We start from the raw sequence: 26,830 nt of genomic DNA on the forward strand, positions 1-26,830 counted from the left end.
GGGGGGATTCTCTATGTATATGTATGTATGTATCATGGTGGGCCGGTGGGGCTGAAAAAATAAAAAAAATATAATAAAGACATTGTCACAGGTGCCTGCTGCTCCATCAGTCGTGTTTCTAATAATAATAATAATAATACAAAGGTTGGTCAGTGGTCATGGAAATGAATGTAAGTCTATGTGGTGCGAGAATGTGTGTGTGTGTGTGTGTGTGTGTGTGTGTGTGTATGTGTGTCTTCAATCTACACATGTCTGGTGGTCGCCACGATATTCAGATTTATGGAATCATCTCTGATTAGACTCATTAAAGATGTTTATTCATCGGTGACTGGAGTGAGGAGAGAGGGAGGAAGCTGATTGGTTGAATTTAAACATTCTTTGTGAGGCACTCAGGTTCCAGAACTAGTTTTACTCCTGAGAGCTTCTTATTATTCTCAGTCTGTGGCTGAGAGGCAGCGTGAAGGTCAACAGGTTCCTGACTGGACTGAGGGCGCCCTCTGCTGGGAGAGGAGGAGAAGACAGCTGCCTTTGACTCTACAGTGAGTAGAGTCAATATAGTTTATCTGCTGGAACTCCAAAAAGAGAAAAATACGTTATTGAACAGAAAATGTGTTTATTTGTGTCTATATATGTATATAACACATATAGTCTGTTTCCCTTTATTATTCAATCACATCCTCATTTGTTTTTCCATTGAGATGATGAGGCCAGAAAAAGCTTTATTTGATATATGACATCATACAATAGTTTAAAAGAAGCACATTCATTTTTTTAATGCATATCAGAGACCTCTTTAAATAAAGAAAATGTTTTTATTAAATTTTCTTGAAAGGTTTTACTCGTATTACAATTTCCACACATTCCTGACACCTTGACATTGGATCCAACAGTTACAATACTTATACCAGCATTAATTACCATGCACTAACACTACTGGACAACTTGCTGACATTGCATTTCCTGACCTCCCTCCCTCTGCTCTTACTGCTGTATGACTTGAGCAGTGAACTTCAACAGAGGAACTCTATAGAGCCGAGAGGGAAACTCACACCTGAGCTCCCGAGCAGGACTCAGGAAGGTCACGTTGGTCTTGTTCAGCCACGACAGGAAACCCTTCAGGTCGGCGTCGCAGTGGAATCGGTTCATTTTCAGGTCGAGGAAGCTGAGGGAGCGGAAAGCGTCAGGGTCGGGGGAGGCTATGAAGTTGTTGGAAAGGTCGAGCACTGCTAGAGTTCTGGGTAACACGTCCGGGTGGAGATATGTCAAGGAGTTGGAGGACAGGTCCATCTGGACCACTGAGGTGAGACCCTTGAAGATGCCTTGAGGAAGGGCCTGCAGAGCATTAGAGTTCAAGTTGAGATCGATCACTTTTCCGAGTTTGTCAAAGAGATTCAGACATTTGCCCTGAGCCCAGACTGACTGCAGGGAGCTGCTGTGGAGATCCAGGACCTGGAGGTCATTGGGACCAACTTGTGCACTGGGCACACACCACCGGATTGAGTTTCCTCCATAGGAGAGACGCTGCAGGCGTTTCAGCCGAGTCAAGAAGGTGTAAACATTCGCTAAGTCGGTGATTCTATTGTTCTTAACGTCCAAATGCACAACATTACTGGCAAACCTAGGGACACTCCACATCGACGAGTGTGTCAACAGATTGTCGTTCAACAGGAGATGATCCAGACGCGGTAGAGCTGCAGGGAAACCCAGGTCCCGCAGAGCGTTCCCTGTCAGGTCCAACACTCGCAGCCTGGGAAGTCCACGGAACGCAGAGTGACCCAGAGCACCGATGTGATTGTGAGACAAGTCCAACACTCGCAGGTTCGACAGAGAAGCAAAAGTGTCCGAGTAGAGTTCCCCGAGCAAGTTGTGCGACAGGTTCAGTGAAGCCAAATGACCCTGGAGACCTTCGAAGGCTTTTCTGTCGATCCGATTCACTCTGTTTTGGGAAAGGTCAATATTTACCACGTCCCTCAGTGGACTGAAAACCCCCCGCTGCAGTGCAAATATCCTGTTCTTAGACAGATCCAGGATGAGGAGCGAGCTGTTCCTCAGGCCGGCGAATGTGCTGCGGTCTGGATCGGGCAGGTTATTGAATGAAAAGCCTCTCCCCATGTGTCCTGACAGCTTGAGGTGGGAGATCTTCGTCCCCTCGATGGCTCTGAAGAACTGGCTCGACATGTTCACGCTGAACCCGTTGGTGGACAGGTCGAGTGTCTCGAAGGACATTCCCCTGAAAGGGTTGCCACATCCCTGCCAGTCAAATCCACCAGTAAACATGGCTTGAAGGCGAACAGAGTCCAGGTTGAGGACCTGGAAGTGCTTCCCCTGGAAACCCACCAGATCTGATTCACACATTCTATCGATGGGGTTCAGTTTGAGGTTCACGTCTGTCAGGTGACTCATGTTGGAGAAGAACGCGGCAGGCTGGAGTCTCTTTATGCGGTTTCCAAAGAGGTCCAGAGTCTCCAAGGAGGACAGCGGCTGCAGGACCTGTCCCTTCAGTATGGACTCATCGAGCGAGCAGTAACCCAGGTGGAGCTTCTGCAAACTGGACAGTCCCACGAAGGCCCCGGGCTCCAGCTGAAGGTCCACGTTGGAGTCGATCAGCAGCTTCCTCAGGCGGCTCTGTCTGCTGAAGGCCTCGTTTCTGATCACAAGCTGCACGCGCTGTCGTCCCAGGTCCAGCTCCTGCAGCCACTCGAGGCCCGATAGGGAGCTGGAGTTGATCTCCCCGATGCGGTTCATCCCCAGGAACAGGTGGGTGATGTGAGGAGGGAGGGCGGGAACCGAAACCAGGTTCTGGAAGGCGCAGTTTGCTACAGAGCCAACGATGAGGCATGATGGGAAACACCCCGGTATCTGCAAGTGGAAATTAAAAATGTAAATGGAGATACTTTGATTTAATGACCATGTTTTATTGAATTTCTTTATTTCCTTTGCTTCAGTTTGATGTATTCTAGTTAAAAGACCTTTCAATAACACAATTGCACCCGATGAATCCCAATTTGCCTTTGCTATAAATATATATTAATAATTCTTTCAAACAGAAAACAAATCAAATTGCAAAGATTATTCCAAATGATGTCATTAAAAATAAACAAACCTTGAGAACAAATTGATTCTCAGACACAAAAACTTTTTTCAGAAATGTTAATCTAATCTGAATTGAAAACCCGATTTCAATACAATAATAATAATAATAACATTAAATTGTGTTTTTCATCTTGAATACAAATAAGAGTTTTATAATTTGCACTTTGTTTCTCTCGAAAAGGGTTTTGTTTTCTCTATTTCAAGACATTTCACAGCTCTTCAAATCTAAATTTCATACATCATCCTGAATGTTAACTTACCTGCAGGAAAACCCCGATGGCAAGGAGCTGAAGACACCTCATCCTCAAACAGCTTCCACGTTGAGCCTCAGATGAATGTAGGATCTGGTCTCTGCTGCGTTACAACCAGGTCGCCTCTGCACAGATTTCCCTCGGCCGCGCTTTTATCTGTTGTGTTTGCGTCACTTGAGCAGGACGGCATCGACCCTGTGGCACAAACATGACGCTGACGGGAGTTCCCTCTTTTTTTATTTTGCAATTTCCAGATTTACCTGACATGGGGAAGTACAATAACATGTTTTTGTTCTTTGTTTGCTACGATTTCTCTGTTTTTCTGTTGTGTACTGAGGTTGCACAACTGGATGAGAGGACTTGTGAGTAATATTGTACTTTTTTACTCCACCGCAGTCTTTTAAGTAAATAAAGACTGCAGGTTGTGTAGTCTACAGTATTTTTAAAACGTTTACATACTGCAGTTCTTCATCCACTACTTCATTCTATGAGATGATTAATGATTCATTGGCATAAAAGCATCAATTTTAAACTTCATCCAACTAATCAGTTAACTCTAAATGCTTCATTATCACTGTAATCAGCCTAAAGCAGTGCAAACAGGGGAGTGTGTGTTGTTTTATCTCACGGGGCTGGGGAATTTCACAACCTCTGCAGAATGAAGGTTTGTCAAACACGATGCAGAGAGGAAGAGGAACACAGGCAGAGGAAGAGTCACACTGTGGAAGTGATGCTACATCTTACTTAAAACTGTGAGTTTCATTATTGTTATAAAACAGGAATTGCAGCCAGTAGTAAGGTAATGTGAGTATATCGACTTAAGTTACTTAGAGTTTGCTTGAAATATTTCCAAATTCCACTTTATACTTTTTTACAGAGGAACATATTAAACATATTACAAAGAAAGACTCAAAACGACAACTGCAAAGATGAAACACAACAATCAACAGACACAAAACAACATCACAGAGACTCAAACAATTACAACAAAGATAGCAAAACAACAATCAAGAGTGACACAAAAAAGAAACTCAAAACGACAAATGCAAGGATGCGAAACAACAACAAAGGGACGCGAAACAAACTCAAATATGCACAAAAAGAGGCTTATGAGAGACTCAATAAAATTAAGATTCAAAGATGCAGGAACAAAAACAGCAGAATCATCTCTTTCTTTTGGGGTGTCCGGCTCCTGAGTGGTGGGGGGCCTTTTCCACATCTGTGCCCAGGGCCTTGTTTTCTCCTGATACGCCCAAGGTGAAATAAAATAAAGATAAATAAAAAAGTTAAATTCAAGCAGCCCAGGGAACCAGCTACTATTAGAAGTGAAACCAGTGATGAGTTGGTTTTGTGTGAGCAGCGTACACCGGGGGAGCGGGGAGGAGGAGGTGGAGGTGGAGGAAGAGGAAGAGGAAGAGGAAGAAGAGGAGGAGGAGGAGGAGGGGGACGGACCAAGGAGGCAGAGCGACTCGTTTCAAAAATAGTTCCCGTCATCACAGCAGCAGAGCCCGGCTCAGAGGACCGAGGAGAGGCGGCGGGTACCGAACCGGACACACATGGTTCCCCCGCGGGAATAGATAACGGGACCCGGGAAGGGGGGGGGGGGACTCGGAGCCGGGAGGAGGGAAGAGTCGGTGACACGCGCTCCTGTGTTGATGTGCGAGTTTGAATACCTGCGGAAAACAGTCCCGGTGAGTAGAGCCCAGAGCTCCGTTACTTCAACGGGGATTCAAAGGGGAGTTAAAGACGGTAGCTCGAGGTTCGATCCCCGGAAGTGTTGGGTTTTATTGTGAAAAAGAAAGCGGAGAAGTTTGAGCGGTCTCACGCGCGCATTGGCTCGAGGGGAACAAGGTGAACGGGGAGTTGAACTTTTTTTTCTACAACATGGCCGCTCAGATGTCACACCGCTTCCCAGAAGGAGGCAGAGCCACAAGAAGCAGAACCAGAAGCTTTCAGCAGGGTTTCTGTTTTTATTAAATCATAAACTCAAACGTGTCCAGAAAGGACATTTTAAATTTTTATAATTCAATAAAATGTGCAGTGTGTAGATGCCCCTAAAGAGTGCTCAGTCATAACTCAAGACTATTGCTGTTCTCCCCCATGCTCCATTCAGAAATATGCCGATTTTACTTTACCACGTGTATTCCTCAAACTTACAAATCATATTCAGCATCATTGTCACATTTTTTAAATCACCAGAGTCCACTGCACAATTCGGCTTATTGCATGTTGAGGATTTCGTCAGGTTTTAGTTGCTTGTACATGTTTGCAACAAGCTGAATGGAAACTTAAAGAGTCCAGAAAATACCCTTTGATTGTTATAATTAAAAATGTCTAACGTGTTGTCGTCCCCCCCGGTGTTCAGTCGTAAATCAAAAAACTTTTCAAATCAAAACTATGTCCTTCTACGAGAGGAACCATGCTCCCTTCAAAAATATGGCGATTTAACATATCCCCTTAACATAAATATAAACTTTCTTTTCAGTCACTTCAGTCTCAGGTACGTGTCGGTACAATAACAATGCATCAAGCTGAATGGAAACAGCTGTGGGGGAGAATGCTGGGATAATGACCTTTGACCTTTTTGGTGATTTATCAATCTTATTTCACTTCACGGAATCACCGGCCGGTCTCTTTAATGGATCGTGTCATCTGACCTGTGGGTGGAGGGGGTCAACTGAAATGACTCCTCACACCACAACCTGCCAAAAAGGTGTTAGCAGGAGACGGCCCGAGCATTTGTGTGGCTCTGAAACCCAACCGTCTGAAATGTGTGTATCTGCCAACCAGAATGTCCTGGTGATTGAACCTCTATCTAAAAGCTGAGCACTTAAATTCTACCCTGTTACTACTACTATAGTACTAGATCGGTGTATGTCGTACTATTGAAGTTCAAAGTAAAAGAAGATGGACGATGTGTCTCTAATTCCTCCCACTATCTAGAAATGAAGCCAAAATATCCCAGTTATGAAAGCTGCCATCCAATCACCATCTGTGAAGTGATACTCTACCAATCACTGTCTCAGCTGTCGATCATTAGGTTTCATCAAATAACCAAACTACAAAAGTAAAACCAAACTTACTGGAGAAAGTTACACTTGAAAAAACATCAATGTGATAAGAAAATACCTCAAACGACAGAAATCATCTTTGAGAAACAAGTAATTGACGCATAGTGACTTTTGAATTCGGTCCATTTCCCGTCTACTAACGTGGAGGAGGCCGGGTTTATGAGCTGTACTGCAGTCAGCCACCAGGGGGAGATCTTGGCAACGGAGCACCTTTTTATAAGTAGAAATTCAACTACTTCAGCAAAACCACACTGAATAGCTTTTTCATTTTTTAATTGTGAGTTCAGGCAATTGTCTGACTTTTCCAAATTGTCGCTCCCTGTGGAGGAAGCTGAGATTACTGAAAACCAATGAGCTACCAGGTATGAAAGAAGCTCGGCCTCGTGTTTCACCTGTAGACGTTACCTGCAGCGGGTTGTAACCCCCCCCCCGCCCAGCTTCTCCATGCCCTTTCATCTCAGCGTCTCCATATGGAAGTGTTTTGAGAGGACGCTGATCTACTGAAGTGCTGAATTGTGTGTTGCTGTCTCCACCGCGGGTGAGGAGATAATAGCCGTGAGGGTGAAACCTATAATTAGCAGCAGCCCATTCCCTATCCAGCCTTTAGTTCATGTAATTTCTCGAGGAATTAAATTATAGTGTAATTTAAGAGTTGCTTTATTTTTTTTTTGTGTGTGAGAGCAGTTGGAAGTCGTCTCCGACCCTTGTGGCGACCCCTCGGAGCTCGCCACTCGTTCACCGAGGTCACTTCTCAGATGGGTTGTGGCGTTGCGGCGTAATGACTGGTCTGGTTATCTCCCAGCACAGATTCCCCAGTTATGTCATGGAGCTTTGTTTGAGTAAGACCTTGTTTTGGACCAAGGACACTGATAACTCTGTGAGTCATCGGTCCAGCTCCATGACTCAAGGTCATATTATCAAACATGTTGTCCTCTCTTCCTGTCGCTCAGCATCTTAGCGTCTGACCCTCTGCTTCCTTCTGGAGTCTTGGTTCTTCTGGATTCTTCTTCACGTCTTAACATCTTTATCTCCTTCTCCACCCGTACTGTCTCTATCTCCTTTCATTCCCTCCATTCTTCCTCTGCAACCAGCATGACCACCACGTCACTGGAGATGGAACCCTCACCATCAGGAAAGCCAGATTACCAGTCCAAGATAAAATCCTAAACTTGACTTGCTTTTAGTCACAGATTTAAGCTTAAATGTAGTAAATTGATAGGAATCAGATACTGAGTCTTATTAAGGTATTCAGAAGGAAAGGGTTTGCAGGGACGTGTTGCTTCAGGTATCTGTGAGACTATGAAATATGAGTTTGACGTCTTATCACAAACAAAATCACTTGAAGACGTGATAGTAAGACGACACAGGAGGATTTTACAACCCTGTAAAGTTAAAGTTAGTTTCACAACTGTCGTAAAAACATTACTGTTCTGAGAATGGAACCAGGAGGAGCTCGGGCCTGCACGTATTTCTCCACCAGTACGACCACTACCTCAGAGAAACGCTATAGCTCTCTGACCAGTCCTCCAGACACCCCCACCCCCCCTCCCCGTGGCAGGCTAAGCTGTCCATCTTAAAAAAAAAAAAGGTTGTAACCAGATATGAGTTGCTTCTGTTTTTACCTGCATGGTGACACCCCTGGAGTCAGGCAGGGTCAGCCGGGCTGTCTCTAGGGCAGCTCAGGGGTCAGAGGTCGGGAGGCAGAGAGATTGGAGAGGCGGGGGGAGGGGGGGGGGGTGATTTTGGTTCAACCTGCTTGTAGGTGTTTCCATCGCAGGTGCTGCTCTGCAGATGTTGAAGACTTCCCATTTTTTATTTGTTATTTCAGGCTTGAAATTTGACCTTTTTAATGCCATCACATATAAAAACTTTGCTTTTCTTCCAATTTCATTCTTCTCAAGGAGCAGCATCTTCTCTACCTACCTCGAGTGATGTTAAATGTTATAATTAATATACAAAAATATCAAACTACACATGCTGCTACTTATCAAACAGATATTTGTCCATGGTTGCAGCCGCATATTGGACTAAATCGAAGTTAAAGATTCCTCCTCAAACTTTCCAGCTTTTTGCTGAGCACCACATTTCACTTTGTTTGGTCTCCACTATGTCTGAGATGTTTCAGGAGCCTCGAGGCCAAACCACCGGTTCTTCACTCGACTCTACAAAACGCACAAACTTCCAAGTTTCTCAAATTGTCTGCAGAGCTTTGTGGGTCTGCTTTGTGTGTTACAGTAATCGAGGTCGTTTTGAGGATAAATGGAGCTCGTAGGTATTCCAGCAACGACAGTGTCTAAAGTTGTCGACTGTAAATATATCATCACACACACACACACACACATGCACACACACACACACACACACTGGTCGGGTCCTGTCAGGGCAGATTTTGAGAACACAGAGCAGCTGGATGTGGTCATGTGGCATGCATGGTGCGTGTGGGGTGTGCAGGGGGGTAAACACTCTCTTACCTCTCTTTAGTACCAGCTCGCCTGCCTGAAGCGCTTCCCTTTATCAGTGTCGTCCTCTTCTTCTTCTTCTTCTTCTTCTTCTTCTTCTTCTTCTTCTTCGTCTTCCTCGTCTTCTTCCTCACTCGTAATCATTAATCCGCGGATTACCCCCCACTGAACGAACGTAGAGGTAATTTTCTGTTGTTGAATTTTGGCTACGAATGATTCAGACTGAGAGTGAGTGACTTCTATGAACAGGTGAGCGAGTGTGTGTGTGTGTGTGTGTAAGAGAGTGAGAGTGTGTGATGGTTGTGGGACAGTAGATTGTGTGTGTGTTTGCTTTCAGGTCCATTTCCCCTGCTCATGTGTTGGTGCTAGTTGAATCACTGTTCTGACAAGTGTCTTTTAGAGTGTGTCTGAGGGTTCTGTGTGTGTCTGTGTGTGGGGGCTTTGTGTGTGTCTGTGCGTGTGGTTTGTGCATGTGTGTGTGTTTGTGTGTGTATGAATCTGTTTATGCACAGGTGCACTAGTTGGGTGGCCTGCACTGATACAACATGCACTTTCCCTGCATGCATACCCTCTATTAAAAACAGTGAGAAACTAAATGTTTTTTAGACTCACAATAATATTTGTAATTAAGTCATTCGTGATTACTTGTGTGTGTGTGTGTGTGTGTGTGTGTGTGTGTGTGTGTGTGTGTGTGTGTGTGTGTGTGTGTGTGTGTGTGTGTGTGTGTGTGTGTGTGTGTGTGTGTGTGTGTGTGTGTGTGTGTGTGTGTGTGTGTGTGTGTGTGTGTGTGTGTGTGTGTGTGTGTGTGTGTGCAGGATGTATAAATGACAGCTCACACTTCTTTAGTTTGGCGAACACAAAGTTTATAGAGCTTTAACGATTTGTTGATTAATCCATCGGTAAATCGTCTTTGTATTAAAATTACTTTTCTTTGGCAAAAATGTCAAATATTTGTTGTTTCTAGCTTTTTTTTTTGAAATATGAGGATTTGATCTTTAATCTTTTATTACTGATATTAAACTGAACACCTGGTGACACTTGCTCAGACAAAAGCAGATGTTTGAAGACGTTCCATAAGACTAAGAATCTGACCAAGGACAACACAGTTGATATTAGGGACAAGATTGTGTCTCTCCTCTGTCAACAGATGTTTTTGAGAGTTGACGGTTGTGATTGAAGCCTGAAACATGCTTCTGCGACTGCGTCTGCGTCTTTTCACGCCGCTGTGGCGCAAGACTCGTTTTCATTCATGCTTCCCCAACCGTTGCGCGTCTTACAAAGCAATTCCGCGCCAGAACACTAGGCGGAGTAATGCTTTTTGTCGAGACGACCTTAGAGACGCCTTCTTTCTTCTTCGTCGATTGTTTATTTACATAGCCACTGCGGCTCCTCGTAGCCTTTTTCTGGCGGACAAATCCGCCAGTCAGTGACAGGTTATACAAGTGATCATACTATCGGATATATTCTAACAAGTGCTCTTCTATTTGGTCCATATTCGTTCTTCTAAATCTTCCGTGATTTCTGCCGGTATTATGGGGCATGAAACCGGAAATGCAGCTCCAGAAGGGATGAAGAGCAGACCAATCACAGCCTTGCGGGCTGAGTGAGCTTGCTGAGCTTTGCCGTAAATTTTAGAAAAGGGGGTCGACACCCGTCAGCACGTAAGGAGGGATACATAAGCACGTAAGGGACCCGGAAGGGCTCTTGCGCTTACGGGCCCGTGAAAACGCAGAAGCATGTTTCAGGCTTAAGATCACATGTGACCTTTGAGGTTGGTAACAGGATGTAGAACGGGAACATCATATTCTTATGAGACAGATGTCAACACGTGTGGTGGTTATGTAACAACTCATCTAATTTGTACATTTTGCTCTTCTCACAGCTTCCTGCCTGAGTTTTGTGTTTGTGAAGTGTAATATCCTGTTATTTAAAGTGCAGTACATGTATATAAAGTGTACTTTACGCTGCTTTATACTTCAACAGAAGATAATAATGGAAAATCATTATTTAAAGTAAATTATTTTAAAGATGATTTACAATCGGCATCAGAAACTACTTATTACAAAACTGACCTGTTTGGATTTAAACAATATAATAATATACATTTTTCTGTCTAGGGTGAAGATGTAGTTGTGGAATGTGTGTCGCACTGGTTGTGTTTGTTGTGTGTCTTTATCAGTGTGTCTCTAAAGAGCCTTTGATGTTATTGTTTGAAGACTGAAAATACTTCTGTGTGTCTCTCTGCTAGACGTCCTGTATTGAAGCTCGTCTGTCCTGTGTGACCCCCTGACACAGAGAGGTGACCACATGCACACACACACACACACACACACACACACACACACACACACACACACACACACACACACACACACACACACACACACACACAATGACACTGTTCATTTCAGAATAAGCATTACAGAGACAGTGTTTCCTGTGGTTCATAGTGTGTGTGTATGTGTGTACTCAGAGCAGCGTGTGTTGTTGGCGTGTTTGTTTCCGTAAAGCTCAGCAACAATCGGCCACAGTAACACACCATGGTGCAGCGTCGACCACACAATCACAGAGAAGCAACACGCATGCATGTGTCAGCCACGTCTGCCCCCCCCCCCCCCTTTCTCTCCCTCTTCTTGTTTCCTGTACTTTCATTTCTTTAAACTAGTCCCTGAAGGAAATACACAACTCAAAGTACAGAGTAGAAAATGATACAAAGCTGATTTGACTTTGTCCTCTCACAAGAGAATAGAGCATCAGACGTCTCATGTCAAAACAAACGCACAAAAAACAGACGCAGTAACTTCTTGAACAAAGTGTGTAGTTGTAGGTGTCGCCTGATGTTCGGCCTGGTAGCTTCAGATGTCGTAACGTTGCTATCTGAAGAATTTCCAGCGCCACTTCTCGGCGCCTTGACCCCGTGGGTTAAAAACGTCCGAGGAGCTGTTCCTGGCCCTCTGACACAGTCGGGGGGGTAATTGCAGGAAGGTTAATTATATCTACGATGGCTTGGAAAGTTAAAATAAGAAGCAAACCTCATACAGCAAGTGTTCCTGCGTGTCAGCTACAGACAGACAGACAGACAGACAGACAGACAGGGTGTAGTTATCACCAAGGCCGAGCTGGATATAACAATTTACTCATCACAGGGAGTCCAGAGTTGTAACTGATGAGTCAGTGAGACTCTGGGAAACGGCCACTTGTCCTTATTTGGTTCACGTGAGGTTGATGTGGTGCATCCGGACAGGAAGTGGAGGAGCTGAGGATTCGAACCACCATGCTTTGTGGTGGCAGATGATGAAGAAGCTCCAGGGGACTCTCAGGAACATGAGACGTCCTCTGTGCACAGTGGAGTGTGAGTCTGAAGTTGTGTCTTCCTCAGGGACACATCATCGAGGTTACACTTGCACTTGACTGCAGCAGCTTCGAGAGTGTGTGTGTGTCAGGGAGTTAGAAAGAGCAAAGAAACAGCTGTGTGTCCATGTGTGTCCTTGTGAGTGTGTGTGTGTGTGCGCGCATGTGTGTGTGTTTCTGTGCATTTTTGAGTGTGTGAAGTGACTGAAAAGAAAAGTCCTTTTGTCTGGATGAAGCATGAAGTCTCCTGGGAAGCTTTTAAATCCTCTCTGGAATTTGTGCGTGTGTGTGTCTATACGTGCGTGTCTGTGTGTCTATACGTGCGTGTCTGTGTGTGTGTGTGTTTGTTGGGGGGGGTCGGTCTGTCACCACATTTGTACAAGGAATGCAAATATTTGTGTGCGTGTCTCTTAGTTTCGTGGTGTAGTGTAACCGTTGCCATGGCCGTGTCACCTGACGGCTTCGGGGTTGACAGCTAACTTTTATTTTGTTGTTCTTATTCTTTTCTTCCACCCCCCCCCCACCCCCCTCTTTTTCCCTCTCCCTCGCTCTCCGCTCTCTCTCTCTCGTCCTCTAACTGCCAGCCTGCAGATCAGATTACATCAGCTGCTCTCATTAATGTGTTTATTTACCCGGCGCTCCACTCCTCCTCTCTCACAGACCCTGCCCCATGATGTTTAGACGGGTGTGGTGGTATGCACCCAGTAAACCAGTGTGTAAAAATACACACGCTTTGTATTTCCCAGTTTAGGTCGAAAGGAGTTTTAAGCTGCTTCTTGAAATATTGGAACAAATCACATTTAACACTTCTTGAATTTCTGTTGCACTTTGATTTCTTAGTTCACCACATACCCTTCTTCACTGTCTCTGGCTGTAACACGTCAGACTTTCACATTTTTATTTAACGGTCTTTTATATAAGTTATCGATTTTTGTTTCTCTTCTATAAAGTAAAGAAAATGCCCATCAAGGTTTTTTAAAGCTCAAGGTCAAGACATTGAGACGCGTGTTTAATCCAATCATCTCCAAAGATATTTAAATTTATTATCATACAAACCTGAGATGGGAAGCAAATTAAATACATGGAAAATAAGGATTGATTATCAAATAGTTACAGTAGCATAGAGATCACTGATTATTGTTCTATCACAAATTGATTCAGCTCAAATCAAATCATTTATTACACAATTATTGTCGTATTTAACTAATAAATTAGGTATTTTAACATCACCTGTGATCCCCTATTAGAGCTAAATGGTCGTACTAATGGTCTCTCAGTGGGGAGGGGGGGAAGCAGGATGGACCTTTCTTAAGGTTGCTGTAAACACATATCTTTACAATTCACAATATCCACAAATATCAGCTGCAACAAACCGAGCTGAAGACTGGTGATTTCAGGATAACACTGGTTATTGCATCAGTTATTTACAAAAGAAAGTTTTCCACTTCAGTCAAACGTTGAAACTGTCTCGTGAGGTTTAGATTTCCTTCACTCTGGCACGAAGGTGTCCTCATGTTGTGTTTGGCTGTTGCAGGATGGTGATGGAGGAGGGGGGTCCAGGAGACAGAGGGAGGGGGGGTCCGGTGCCGGCCGGAGCGGAGGGACGGCAGATCTTCGTGGAGCTCGGTGAGTGACCGGCGCTGAACCTCAATGAAATGACCCGGCGTGAGGTCCGAGGAACTCTGTTCACAGGATTACACACAACTACCTTTGAGTTCCTGGAAAACGTTTGAATGTGTTTCTGTAAATATCACTTATTGATATTCACTCCGACGAGAGGACATATAATCTGAGTGATTTTTGATATAGATTAATGAGAAGATCGTGAGTCAAAGGATTTACCAATAAAAATGTCCTGTATCTATTAAAGCCTGATTAATAAGTGATTATCTTTATCGTTATTGGGGACTGACCGATACGGATATATTCTGAGATGTTTACAATAATTCCTCTGATGTCAAGAAATGAAAAACAACATTTCATTGAGCCATAAACTCTGTGTGAGGATGAATGACTTGAAGATTTAGTGACTCAGCTGATTTTCAGAACGTCCTCTTCTTCTTCTCTTCCTCCCAGGGGAGCAGAACCTTGACGCCATTTGTCTTTCTACATATCGAACATCCTGCAAGCTCCGGTTTGTACAGAAGAGATGCAACCGTGAGTCTTAAGCTGGAGGAAAAACTGTTTCTCTATTAAAACTGGTGGAATGATACAGATTCTGAAATACGACCAGATAAGAACCCCCCCCCCCCCCCCTTCTCATTCCAGTGCATCTGATCGACATATACAACGTGATCGAGGCGGTGCGGGACGCCGGTCTGAACGCCGTGGAGCTGAACGCCGGCATCTCCGTGACCCGACTGGAGAACCTGGTGTCGTCCCTGTTCAACCAGCTCAGCAAGCGCCTGCCCACCACGCACACCATCAACCCGCAGGAGAGCACCGCCCTGTTCGTGGAGTTCTTACTGGCCGCCGTGGACAGGTGACTACAAAACAGAGTGTAATCCCAGTGTTCTGCAGGGTGAATGTCCCATGATGCATCTGTTCCAAATTGTTTTTTTAAGTCTATTCTGGTCACATTTCCACCGAACCTTCAGACACCTTCATTAATTATCATCTTCTTACACAGCGCTGGGATTTTACTGTCGACTGACCTGAGCTCTTCTGAAAGATCAAATCTCGAAGAATCCAAGTGTGCTTGGAGATTTAAGGACTGATTCAGGATCTGCTAGATAAAAAAGACATAAATGTGTTTTCTAAATAAGCAAGAGGACAGAACTGTGGCTTTTAGAATATAATAATCCATCTGCACAACTACTACTGGTGCTCGTATCCATGTCAGATAAAAAATAAAACAATTAGCTTAACAAAAAGGTGCAAGGCTACCTGAGAACTGCTGTTTACCTCACAAATCAGGGTTGTGTATGTCAATCGAATGTGTGTGTTTGTGTGTTTTTTCCAGTGAACCAGAGAGCCGACTGACGGTGCTGTCGGTGAAGGCGATGCTGGCGATGCTGTGTGGAGGGAAACTGGTGGATAAACTCCGCTGTGAGTTCTTCTCAGTGTGTGATGTGCTTGTTGTTGATGTAGCCGTGTTAGATATGTGCCCCCTTGTGGAGAAGGTACGTCGGTGCGGCTGTTCGCTCAGGTTGATTTGCATATTACTCAGTGTGTGTGTGTGTCTGTGTGTGTGTAGATGTGTTTTCTCAGATATCTGACTCCGGTGGTGTGATGGTTCTGTCCAAATTCGATGGGTTCCTGAGGGAAGCTCTGAAGTTGCCCACCGTTGTTCATGAAGCACCGTCCTTCGGCTACACACACACAACAGCTCGCTCGTGCTTCCCACAGCAGGTTACTGAAGTCACTGATTCATATGAACGCTTATTATTAAACATTGTTTTCTATTCCCTGCTGTGTGTTTATTCTTGTTGTCGTCTCTCGTGTTTGTTGTCGTTGTGTAGAAGAGGGTGATGCTCAACATGTTCCTGGACATTGTCACCGACCCTCCTCAATGTCTTGTTTGGCTGCCTCTCATGCACCGACTGGCCAACGTGGAGCACGGTAGCAGACACACACACAAACACACACACCTTCACACACACATTTATACAAAATATTTAAATATTTGTATTATCAGTATAGCAGTATATTTACTTTGAGATCATGATCTAAACTCATCAGTTGTCTGCGATGGAGTTACGCCTGATGTGTCATCCCTCTCTCTCTCTCTCTCTCTCTCTCTCTCTCCCCCCTCTCAGTCTATCATCCCGTGTCGTGCTCTTTCTGTCGTGGCGATGGCATGACGGGCTTCCGGTACCGCTGCCTCCGGTGCCGCGGCTACCAGCTCTGTCAGAACTGCTTCTGGCGCGGCAGCGTGAGCGGCTCCCACAGCAGCCGGCATCAGATGAAGGAGCACTCGTCCTGGGTGAGTCACCGGGGCCATTACTTGTTCATCACACCAGGGGGCACCATCTCTGTCTGTGCTTTTGTTAAAGTTTTCAGTAACTAGTAACTAAAGCTGCCAATCAAATGTGTAAAAGTATAAAGGGACATAAGAGGAAAGTACAGTTGCCTCACATTTGAACTTTAGTAAATGTTCCTGGTTACAGCTGTATCCAAAATCTGACTGGAAATGAAATATGTTAAAAATCTTTATAATACTTAACAAACAGCTGCTCAAGGCTGAGGGAGAGAATGTTTTCAGTATATAAACGATGTATAAATAGATGGAAACCTAGTCGTTGAATTATTCATCACTCCGACTTGGCATCATTTGTCTTATTAATGTTTCAGGAATTAATCTCCTCCACACTGCTGCTCCTGCCCGTCAAAGTAAATCTCTCCTAATAATCCTCCTGGGACTTTGCACATCACCTCCCACAGGAGTCAGTTTCAGGATTCAGTTCACGCTCAGTTTACCTGTCGACCTTCGGAGCTGCACCGTGCACCGACTGAACACAGATCAGTTAAAAAAAGACAGAAGTTATAATAAAACAGAGATTATCTCCAATGTTCAGCAGGAAACTTCAGTTATGAAGAATTCTATACAGAGTTTGGTGGATTTGTTGCATTGGCCCCTCCTCTGGGTCAGGAAGCAGGGGATCATGGGTAATATCCACCCATCAGTGAGTGGGACAACACAGTCTGAGCTCCACTCACAGAGCAACACATTGTTGGACTTTGTTTATTGTTTAGACCTCAACAGAGGGTTATTATAATAATTATAATATTATGATAATTATAAACAATATAAGTGTAAAAGACTCCTGCAGTGAACGAGGGATTCCTCAGCCGGATGTGTGAGTGTGCAACAGATGCTGTAATTTGTGTGTAACCGACCGACATAAACAACAAACTGATAAAACGAGATCAGACTTTCATCCTTCAAGATTAACTGTTCCCTCCACAGAGTTCAGTCCCGCTCCTAATGGTGTTAACGCTGCTTCAGTCACACGGTCTGTGAACGTTGACCTGACGTGTGTGTGTCTCTCTCTGTGTGTCTCTGTGTGTGTTTGTGTGTTTGTAGAAGTCCCCAGCGACTAAGCTTGGTCGAGCCCTGAGCAGGACTCTGGGCTGCGTGTCGTCCAGAGATCCCCCCCACCCAATCTATCCAGAGGAACCTGAGAGGACGCTGAACCTGTCCAACATCGTGTAAGACCTCGCAGCACTAACACACACTTACACACAATGTACACACAACTTTCATAACGCACACCAGGGTTTGAGCGTGTGTAACACATGCAAGACAAATGACTAGAGTTTATTCCTCCGGAGAAAGAAACGGCACATTAACAAGATTTAAATATATTCCATCATTAAATCAATACAACACAGTTTCCTGCTTTAGTGTTAATGTTTAGATAGAACTGGTGAATTAAATTAGTCAACCTAAGCTACATATACTTCAATCACATAACATCATGTCAACTTCTTATTTCAAAAAGGCAGAAATGCTAAGAACAAGTCAGGTTGAGTAGAAAAATCATAAAATAATATTTTGTATCGTATTTACTGGAAAAATCTGCATAAATAATCAAGTTAAAATCGAGAAACTAACAAAAAATACGATGAGAATAAATAATAATCGGTCTTATCATCACAGAAGGTGAAACATTAACCAGCTCGTTGCCTCTCGCTTCTGTTGCCGTCACCAAAGTCACACGTGCACAGAAAGTTATGATAACATGAATAAAAACCAAAGTCCCGCCTCTTCGGCCGGGCCCCGCCCCCTTTCCTCTGGATTCCCACTGTTTGATTTTCCAGCGAGCGCCGACAGACCGGGTCATTACCGACCGGCAAGCTCTGACTAGACTCGTGTTCAGCTCAGAGCTCAGGGCTCAGGGGCGTAGCACTGCTGTGAGTACGCTGACAGCAAAGCTCTGTCCAACTTCACACAAGGTTTACCAGACTCTGTCGTTTCTGTTCGGGCTCACTGTCTCTCTCTCTCTCTCTCTCTCTCTCTCTCTCTCTCTCTCTCTCTCTCTCTCTCTCTCTCTCTATCTCTCTCTCTCTCTCTCTCTCTCTCTCTCTCTCTCTCTCTCTCTCTCCCTCTGGCGATCTTTGGCCTGTGTGTGTTTGCTCAGACTAGAACGATTCACTGGTGCATGAATGCACAGAAAAGCCGACGCAGAGTTGTGAGGCTGAGAATGTGTGCGTTTCTTTAATCCGAAGAGACCTTTTCCTGTTTTAACGGTTTAATGTCGTTGTGTTCTCTTTAATTGTGTACGGTTGTTGATATGGATGTGACTCATTGTGTGTGTTTGTGTTCGTGCAGCCCCTCTCGGCCTGCTGGAAACGCCAATGAGGCCATGTTGCTGTCCTCGTCGTCACCGGGCTCCACCAAACGGTAAAGACTTGATGGATAGAAGACCAGCTCCTACCAGGCCATAATGTTTTAGTGTCGTCATAAAATGGGATTTTAACAACGTGCTTTATTCCTTTGTTGCATGCAAATCAAAGTTTACTGCGCAATAACTTTACATCAACGGCCAATTACATGTTTGTGATTTGATTTAATGAAAATAAAAGTATTTTTTCAGCAGCTTGTTCACTACAGGAGTTTAAAAAGGCCCTGGCACGATATTAGACTTATACGATAATGTCAAAAAACAAAGCTGTTGTGATTCCTGCAAATTGGTGAAATTGGTCGATGATCCCAGTCTTTCATGCTCACTGGTTGTTTCCTGTCTGTTGTTGTTTTGTGTGTCTGTCGTCCAGATTGGCAGCGGCTCAGCGCATGAACGAGGAACACGCTCTGATCTCCGCGTACGTGAACCGTCTCCAGAGCAGCCCACGGTGAGGGGGGGGGGGCATTGTCACCTGCTACAGACTGGTCACATGGTTGTTTGATCAGACACCAGAATGTGCAGGAGACAGTGGCTCACAGGGGACATTCAAAGAAAAGTCAAAGATTTCAAAATAATGGAAAAGAGTGGATGACGGCCTTTTTAACAATTGATGATCATAAGTTATATGTGGCTGACATTCCTGCACTCTGTGTGTGTCTGTGTGTTTGTATTGTGTGTTGTGTGTATGTGTGTCAGTAGTGTGGACTGTCCCAGCAGACAAGATGAGGAGCACAAACTGATCGCCCGCTACACGTCCCGCCTGGCGGAGTCTGACGGTTCAGGAGTGAGTCAACAACACCTTGTTTCTAACACCATTATATGCAAATCTTCAAATCAAGTTCTCGTTTGTTACACACGTGCACAGAACTCAGGACACACACACACACAGTAATGAAGTCTTGTGGTCGTTAAATGATCAATGATCAACCCACCCCAAGTGAGTTATTTGTGTGTTTGTGTGTGTTTGTGTGTGTGTGTTTCAGGTGATACCGAACCGGAGCATCAACTTTGACGTGAACAAGCAGAAGAGGGAGCTCATCGCTCAGCTGGAGAGTAAAAACAGGTACAAACGGGTCAACACAAAATTTGTGTTACTCTCTGTGTCCAACAACTTCATTTTTCCTTCCAAGAAGAATACAAACCTGTTATTTGGCCCTGACTTCCCACACGGCCCCGGCCTGAGCTGAACACTCTGTTTATCTTCTAAAAATTTGCTAGAGAGATCTTGGCAGAGATAAAACATCTCCGCACGGAGCACGACGCCGCCTGCCAGCTCGGCCCGGAGAGGGGCAGCACCAACCCCACCCTGCTGGCCGAGCTCCGCCTGCTCAGGTAAACACCGGCTCCGCAGCAGGAGGATCAGGAGTTACACAACGAAAACCTGCCGAGCACAAACGTACAGCACCGTGTTCTAAAGGTCCCCAGTTGGGTCCGGATGGGAACTCGTCCGTGTTGTGGGGGGGGGTTTCATGGCAGATGGCGGCAGCAGATGGTCGACCTTTTTGAAAAGCTAAAAAATCACCACCAACATGTTTTAGGCTTAGTGTGGAAAACAAAAGTCCAGGGAGGAAGAGGAGGAGCTGGAAGTGAGCGGGTTTAATCTGAAGCAGTTTATCCACGATGGTTGTGCACTGTAACGTATAATATGTATGAACAATTATTATAATAGTTATATATTTGTTTGTATGAGATGCTAACGTCTTTCAGATGATTTTTTATATAGGAATGAGGTCACTGTGTCATGGTGTACTCTTCATTACCACATGGGGGTGCCAGACACACATTTTGAATTTCTACTCAATGTGAATTCAATGTGAGCGGATCACCAAATATTGTGTTGATTCTACTAAAGTATTTGATTGTAATATTTAATATATATACTGAGAAACAAAGTTTTGACCTCACTCCTCAGCTTGAAACTTATATTTTCCTGAAAACATAAATACTTTGACATTTTTTCTTGTGGCCCAGAGAATAATTCATCAAATTTGATAAAGAAATCCGTCATATTTAGGGGACTGATATATATGAATGTGAGTAAATCGATTGAAATCCAGAGAACTGTCCAGTCTTGGTGGAGATACTGAATTTTCTTCTTGTCTCGTCCTTGTTGGTTATTTCTCTGTTTTTGGAAATTCTCCATCCTGTTTATTTTCATCTTACAACAGCTTCTAGCTCCAGAGAGTCTTGGTGCTTGGGTTATTTTGTATTTCCTGTTTCCTCCTGACACAAGCTGTTTGTGTGTGTGTGTGTGTTTGTGTGTTTGTGTGTTTGTGCTGAAGACAGAGGAAAGACGAGCTGGAGCAGAGGATGTCGTCTCTACAAGAGAGCAGGAGGGAGCTGATGGTGCAGCTGGAGGGGCTGATGAAGCTGCTCAAGGTGACTCACACACACACACACACACACAGACACACACAGACACACACTGACTATCGCCTTCAGCCCGGTGTCCTGCCTCTCACTAGAGGGCCTCGTCTCTTTCTCTGTCTCTGCAGTAACAAGCTTCACTTCCTCTCTTCCACTTCCTCCTTGTTTCATTTTACTCTTGTTTCTTCCTCTGCCTGTGTCTGACCTCCTCTTCTCCTTCCGTTTCCTCCCTGTTTGTTTACAACTGCCCGTGTTGTGGCCCCTGTAGGATGAGGAGCAGCGACAGGCAGTAAGTTCCTCCCTGTTATGTTGAGCTTTCAACCTTGGTATGTTGGATTGTTAACGGCCTCTTATTGAAGTCAGACAAATCTTTTCCTGGAGTTGTCAGTTGTGAGAACAGACAAGTATCACAGACGCCTCCAGGTCCTAACAAGCCTCTTGAACCCGTCTCTCAGGCGCAGGCCGCTGGCTCTTCTCACGCTTCTCCCTCCCGGCCGAGTCCTTCAGCCGTTCGCTCTGTAGGTGCTGCGTCGCCGCAGGCTCACATGTACCCCCCCCAGGACTCCCTGGCCGGGGTGGGGGGGGACGTACAGGAGGCCTTCGCTCAAGGTGAGAGAAAGCTTCTATAAGTGAGTGTGGACATTCCTGCTGTGACAAGTTTTACCGGCTGAAAAAACTGCGTTTGCAGTCGTGTGTTTGTGCTTCATTGTCAAACTGGGAGGTGTGGTTTCCATTTGAAGTCGTCTCTGGGCTGTGGTTGGTTATGATTCATTTTCTGGGGTTTAACAGTAAGAGATGTTCTGGTACCGCTAAAAACTTTGAGTAGCACATCGACAAGTACTTGAATCTGTCACCAGGTCTCTGAAGTAGATTGGTTTCACCAGTAAGTTGCATTACTCTGCCACTGGCAAGTTAACAAGCGTGACCTCCAGGGTTAGACACACACAGCTGTTAAAATACATTCATTAAAACACTACATAAGGAGAGTTGTTGTTTATTCCTGTGTGTTTCTACTTCAGGATCAAGAAGGAACCTGAGAAACGACCTCCTGGTGGCAGCTGACTCCATCACCAACACTGTGTCCTCCCTGGTCAAAGAGCTGCACTCGGGTACAAACAACACAAACAACACAAACAACACAAACACACACTCCCTCGCTGTCCTGCAGATGTTCTTCACTGATTTCTGTAGCTTCTGAATGACTGTAATTTGTATTAGTGATGAGAATTCTCTTCAGTTTTTGGATGGATATAATGGAAAAGTTTCTAAATCCATTTTGTTTCGACGCACGTTCACATGTTGACTTTTTGCTCCGACCAGATGATGGTCGGGAGGAAGAGGAGCGGCTGCTGAACGGGAAGGACAGAGGTACATCTGTCTCTCCGAGGAGCGGCTCATGACCTTTACTCAGTAAAGTCACATCTTGTCTGAAGTGCCAGTTACATTTTCTCCATTTTCAAATTGCTGAATTAACAATAACAACCGAGCCAGATGCTATTAATCAGTGTCTTTATATTTTAACATCAATAATGCAAAACAAACAATGGAAAAACGAATTGAATACATGATAATTACAAGTAAAACAAATATAAACTGAACAGAAAAGTCCTCATGAACTCAGTGCTTCCTTCTGAGAGGATTTCTCTGCAAGTTTTTCACTTAAAATCTGTGAAGAATTGGGGAGTTTTTAAATTCAGTTTTTCACGGACATGACTCCGGTTCTTGACTGTCATGGGATCTCATGAGAGTGAAGAGTTTGGTTCAGTTAATAAGTCTGTCCACACATCTGAGGCCGGATCTCTAACTGCCCCAACCAGGCAGCCGCCCGGGGGCCTGGGGGGCCCGGGGCCCCACACGTACTGCACAACACTGGAGTCTGGATAATGGGATTAAATTCAGATTTCGTTTGAAACTTTTGCCACGGACGTAAAATAATCACCTCTGCCCTCATCCTAAAGTGGAGTCAAAATCCAATTTCACAATTCTGATTGAACCGTGATTATCTGATGTTTTGTTAAGTTATTAACCCACAGAAAAACTCATTATTTCCCTTTACCAATACATCTGATAAATACGTTCTTTAATATTTAATCAATTGAAATATCTTTGTTCTCCGGGGCCCAAGTTACACGATCAAAAATCTCTTTTTCTCAAGGAAACCTAAAATAACACAATGTTGAGTTTAGCATCACAGAGTAAGTTTCCCCCCCGAGGGCTCAGAGATCAGCTGAGTTGATGTTTCCTCTCGGCTCTCGAGGGCACGCTTGAACTTTTCTCTCTCTGCGGTTCTTTCTTGATCACATGGCCAGCAGTGAGAACGAATGGGGTTAAACTGTAAAAAGTATTCAGATCCTTTACTTGAGTAAAAGTAGTAAACTCACAAAGTAACTTGAGAGAAAGCATAGGGATATCCTCAAATCTCCTTGAGGTGTCCAAAGTTGTTATCATCTTGGGGACGTGAACTCTGGAAACCAGTGAGTCTGGAGGTTTTCCAGAGTTTCCCTTTCACACATAAAGAACCAGCAGGGCTCCCCCGGACTTTCTCCTGAGTGGTGCTGTCTGGAGAAACTCAGAGTGAGTCTCACTAACAGCAACTGACTCTGACTCTCACACACAGACCCTCTGGATCATTTCAGGCGAACGTCCCAAGTTCTGCTTTTTAACGCTCATTTGTCTGTGTCCGTGCACGCCCCCACGTGCACGCCGTCCACTCGTTCTCCAGGTGCTCTGGTCGCTTCCGCTGCGAGCTTCATTAACAGGCCGTCTCGTTACCTGCTGCTTTATGGAGACCCTCCTCTTTACGAGAGGACCGCCTGCAGAGACAAGGTGTTCAAACTACTTCCTGGTCTTCATGGCCCAGACTAACAACTCATTAGAATACTACTACCCCCCCCCCCCCCCCCCCCCCCTCAGACAGACAGACAGGAGGCCAGAGTCCAGCCTGCAGATAGTTAGTACAGATTCATTTTAAGTTTCTGTGTAAGAACGGGTCTGAATCTTATTTTTAGTTTCTGTCAGAATCCTGAAGAACTTGTTTTCTAACACAACTTTCTTTCTCCAGCAGGTTAAAATCATTGGAGGAGCAACTGGAGCAGTAAGTCATTTTATTTTTAAGTCCGTTTCACTGTTTATACTCAGTTGTTTGTTCCAGCTTCGTGTTTTCAAACACAGACTTAATAATCTCATCTAAGTCTTGACGAGAAAGTTAACGAGCATATTCCAAAAAGGTTAAACTGTTAAATTCCATGTGACAGAATAATTAGATCCTCTGATGTGTCGCTCTCTCCTCAGGTGTGAGGTTTCATCTTGGCCGAACGAGACCCTGCAGGGCTTCAAGCGGATCTTCTTCGAACCCTCGTTAGCCAATGGGGATGAGCGCTCCACTGCCGATCAACCAATCACGATGCTGGACACCAAATGACCCCCACAGCAGGGGGGGGGGGTCCCTACTGATGTATAGCTGTGATTCTGTGTGTGTGTGTGTGTGTGTCTGGTCACTGTGGTTTTACGTTAGTTTTTTGATTTGGTCGTGCGTAGCTAAACGAGCAGACGGATGCCTGCTGATTTGTACTGTAGCATGTGTGTGTGTGTTTGTGTGTGTGTGTGTGTGTGCGTTGTTTTCGAGTTGCGAGATGGTCGAGCAAGTGAGAGAGAGAGAGACACCATGAAGAGACAGATGAGCTGCGTTCAGGACATTTGTGAAGGATTACTTTTTTAAAAGGAGGAAAGTTTCTGGACCCGAAAGGAGGAAGTGCACGTAACCACGTGAGAGGAGGAACATAGGGAAGTCAAAAAGAGAGAGACAGGAAGTGAGATGTAAGGTTTCAAGTTTCAGCACTGTGTGCTTAGTATTTATTGCTTTGATTTGATGTTTTGACATTTATTCATTCGGTTGAGTGCCTCTGTGTTCACCAGTGTGGTCGGGCCCTGCTGTAAGCTTTAATGTCCCCCCCTCCCCCCTCCCCTAGTCTGGTCCAAGAGATGCAGAGTTGAAGTGTCGGTCCAGATCTGAAACCTGGACCAGATTAGTGCCGTGGTGCTGGAAGCAGGTCGTCCACTCCTCTCTGTGGATCCACTGCTGCAGCGGGACCACGGTTAAAGAGGTCATATCTGATTACTGTGTGTGTGTGTGTGAGAGCAAGTGTGTGTGTGTGTGTGTTCAACAGGGGAGTGGGCAAATCGTTAATGCACATTTTAAAAGTTTTTTTTTTAAAGGATCAGTTCAAGAAGAGAAATTAAAAAGAATCCGTGGTTTTTAATTTTTAAATATTGGATAACCAGCCAACAACAGTCTGACACTTGATTGTTTTGGTTTTATAGAATTAATATATACAAGAAAGAAGCAAGTTGCCTGATCATCTGAATCATGATTTGTCTTAATATATAAGGAATTTGAAAAATAATTCCTGGTTCCACCTTTAATCCACATCTGCAGCAACATGTAAGATGCCCCCCCCCCCCCCAGACCTCGTCCCTCCGAGTTTAAAAGTAGTTTCCTGTTTTAATCCTGCAAACAAATAAAAAAACAATAAGCACATTCTTGAGCTAATCATTTCAAAATGTGCAATATTTGATTAAATCTGATCTTTACTCATTATTTATTATATTTTATTTGTTAATAGAGTAAGAAATCAGTTTATTAATTTCTTGCAACAACAGAATAAGAAAATAATCAGAAATAAGTTTTGAAATTACAGAATTTTGTCCAATCAAGTCCTTAAAACCGCTAAATAAAACTCAAACGTGACTTATTCCATCCAAACATTCTCAAAATTAACTCCTCACACTTTGCTCATCTTGAAACTCCCTGTTAAATGCCTCTGATTGTGGAAGTTGAACTTTACTCTGCCCCCCCCCCCCCCCAAAAAAAACTCTTCAGCCCAACGTTTTATGCAAATCCACGATCCAAAGCGACTCACTGAGCTCGAGTCACGTCAGGTTGATCTGATTTTCATGTTCCAGCCGTGAGATGTTATTTTTAATCAACAGGTTTGGATTGATGTTCACAATAAGCTGTACATTTCCCCCCCCGGCCTCCACTTTGTTCACCTGACTACTTGCGGCTGGGATTATCACGTTTCTGAGTCCGCAGCAATGATTGACTGACAGTGCCAGTGATTTAATAAACAAATGAAATCGTGTTTCAACGTGTGTGTGTGTGTGTGTGTGTGAGAAAAGGGAGAGCGAGAGAAATCAGGACTGACAGGACCGACTCGTCCAGACATGAAACTCGTTCAGCTCTGAACCTGCCGGAGCTGAGACGCTGTGTGAGTGAAACGTGTGGATCATCTGCAATAAATGATATTTAACGTCAAACCTCTGAGCGTCTGCTTGTTTCCTTTGTTCACTTCTTTCTCGACACCAGACTTTTTTCCTGAGGCTCAACACAATTACACCAACACATCCAAATGTATTAATAGAATTCAGTAGCTCAGATTTTTCCATTTTCCCTTCCTTCCTCGTGTGTCCATGTTCTCCTCGTGCTGCAGTTTGGCAGAAACATTTGAAACATCTAATAAGTTGGAAACCACACTCTGCACACTGTTCCTGGAAAGTGACCCAGTTGTGAAATTCCTCGACTTCCCTCCGCTGAAGTATTGCACTTTTTTCTAAAACCCAGGATATTACAACGACTCCAACACAACTGGAAACAAAACTGCAAAAACAAATCAGATTGGGGGGGGGGGGGGGGGGGGGGGGGGGGGAATACGAGACCGCTACTAAACCAGTGGTGAAACGAAGAAAATGTGTTTTACTTAAAAATCCTAATAATCCTCAAAGTTTCTCTGAAACCAATAAACCTTTTAAGAGTTTACTACTTCCCCATTAGCCCCATAAGGTATCTTCTGTCTGTAATGCCACTATCGTCCTGCATTCAAAATTCATATCTA

The 26,830-nt window shown here is 44.4% G+C and overlaps 2 protein-coding genes across 9 annotated transcripts; one reads left to right on the forward strand and one right to left on the reverse strand.

Annotated features, from left to right (window-relative positions):
* Positions 1-593: 593 nt before the first annotated feature.
* On the reverse strand, positions 594-9,025 carry LOC133973153 (toll-like receptor 5). Its single transcript, XM_062410824.1, has 3 exons — positions 8,887-9,025; positions 3,354-3,539; positions 594-2,859 (listed from the first exon to the last, which is right to left on the reverse strand). The coding sequence occupies exons 2-3, from the start codon at positions 3,393-3,395 to the stop codon at positions 982-984; spliced, it is 1,920 nt and encodes a 639-aa protein (XP_062266808.1). The 5' UTR covers positions 3,396-3,539; positions 8,887-9,025; the 3' UTR covers positions 594-981.
* dtnba (dystrobrevin, beta a) lies at positions 4,830-26,255 on the forward strand. 8 transcript variants are annotated; one of them, XM_062410825.1, is made up of 22 exons: positions 4,830-5,035; positions 11,123-11,173; positions 13,760-13,851; positions 14,302-14,382; positions 14,494-14,707; positions 15,188-15,273; positions 15,422-15,576; positions 15,687-15,786; positions 15,984-16,150; positions 17,252-17,376; positions 18,500-18,571; positions 18,943-19,020; positions 19,269-19,356; positions 19,556-19,635; positions 19,791-19,904; positions 20,855-20,951; positions 21,208-21,228; positions 21,395-21,548; positions 21,959-22,048; positions 22,260-22,349; positions 24,001-24,033; positions 24,231-26,255. In XM_062410825.1, the coding sequence occupies exons 3-20, from the start codon at positions 13,761-13,763 to the stop codon at positions 22,337-22,339; spliced, it is 1,893 nt and encodes a 630-aa protein (XP_062266809.1). In that variant the 5' UTR covers positions 4,830-5,035; positions 11,123-11,173; position 13,760; the 3' UTR covers positions 22,340-22,349; positions 24,001-24,033; positions 24,231-26,255. The 8 variants fall into 8 exon arrangements, with proteins under 8 accessions (XP_062266809.1, XP_062266810.1, XP_062266816.1 ...); XM_062410826.1 differs by having other exon boundaries at positions 24,004-24,033; XM_062410832.1 differs by having other exon boundaries at positions 22,260-22,307.
* Positions 26,256-26,830: the final 575 nt, after the last annotated feature.

Source organism: Platichthys flesus, chromosome 18 (assembly GCF_949316205.1).
Source record: "Platichthys flesus chromosome 18, fPlaFle2.1, whole genome shotgun sequence".
Lineage (NCBI taxonomy): Eukaryota > Metazoa > Chordata > Actinopteri > Pleuronectiformes > Pleuronectidae > Platichthys > Platichthys flesus.

Bases quoted from the DNA above. Each gene is read 5' to 3' on its own strand.
- LOC133973153 (XM_062410824.1), bottom strand. From the start codon at position 3,395: ATGAGGTGTCTTCAGCTCCTTGCCATCGGGGTTTTCCTGCAG. The intron at 2,860-3,353 runs GTAAGTTAACAT...TTCCACTTGCAG, and splicing joins CCATCGGGGTTTTCCTGCAG to ATACCGGGGTGTTTCCCATC.
- dtnba (XM_062410825.1), top strand. From the start codon at position 13,761: ATGGTGATGGAGGAGGGGGGTCCAGGAGACAGAGGGAGGGGGGGTCCG. The intron at 13,852-14,301 runs GTGAGTGACCGG...TCTTCCTCCCAG, and splicing joins GCAGATCTTCGTGGAGCTCG to GGGAGCAGAACCTTGACGCC. The intron at 19,905-20,854 runs GTAAACACCGGC...TTTGTGCTGAAG, and splicing joins GCCGAGCTCCGCCTGCTCAG to ACAGAGGAAAGACGAGCTGG.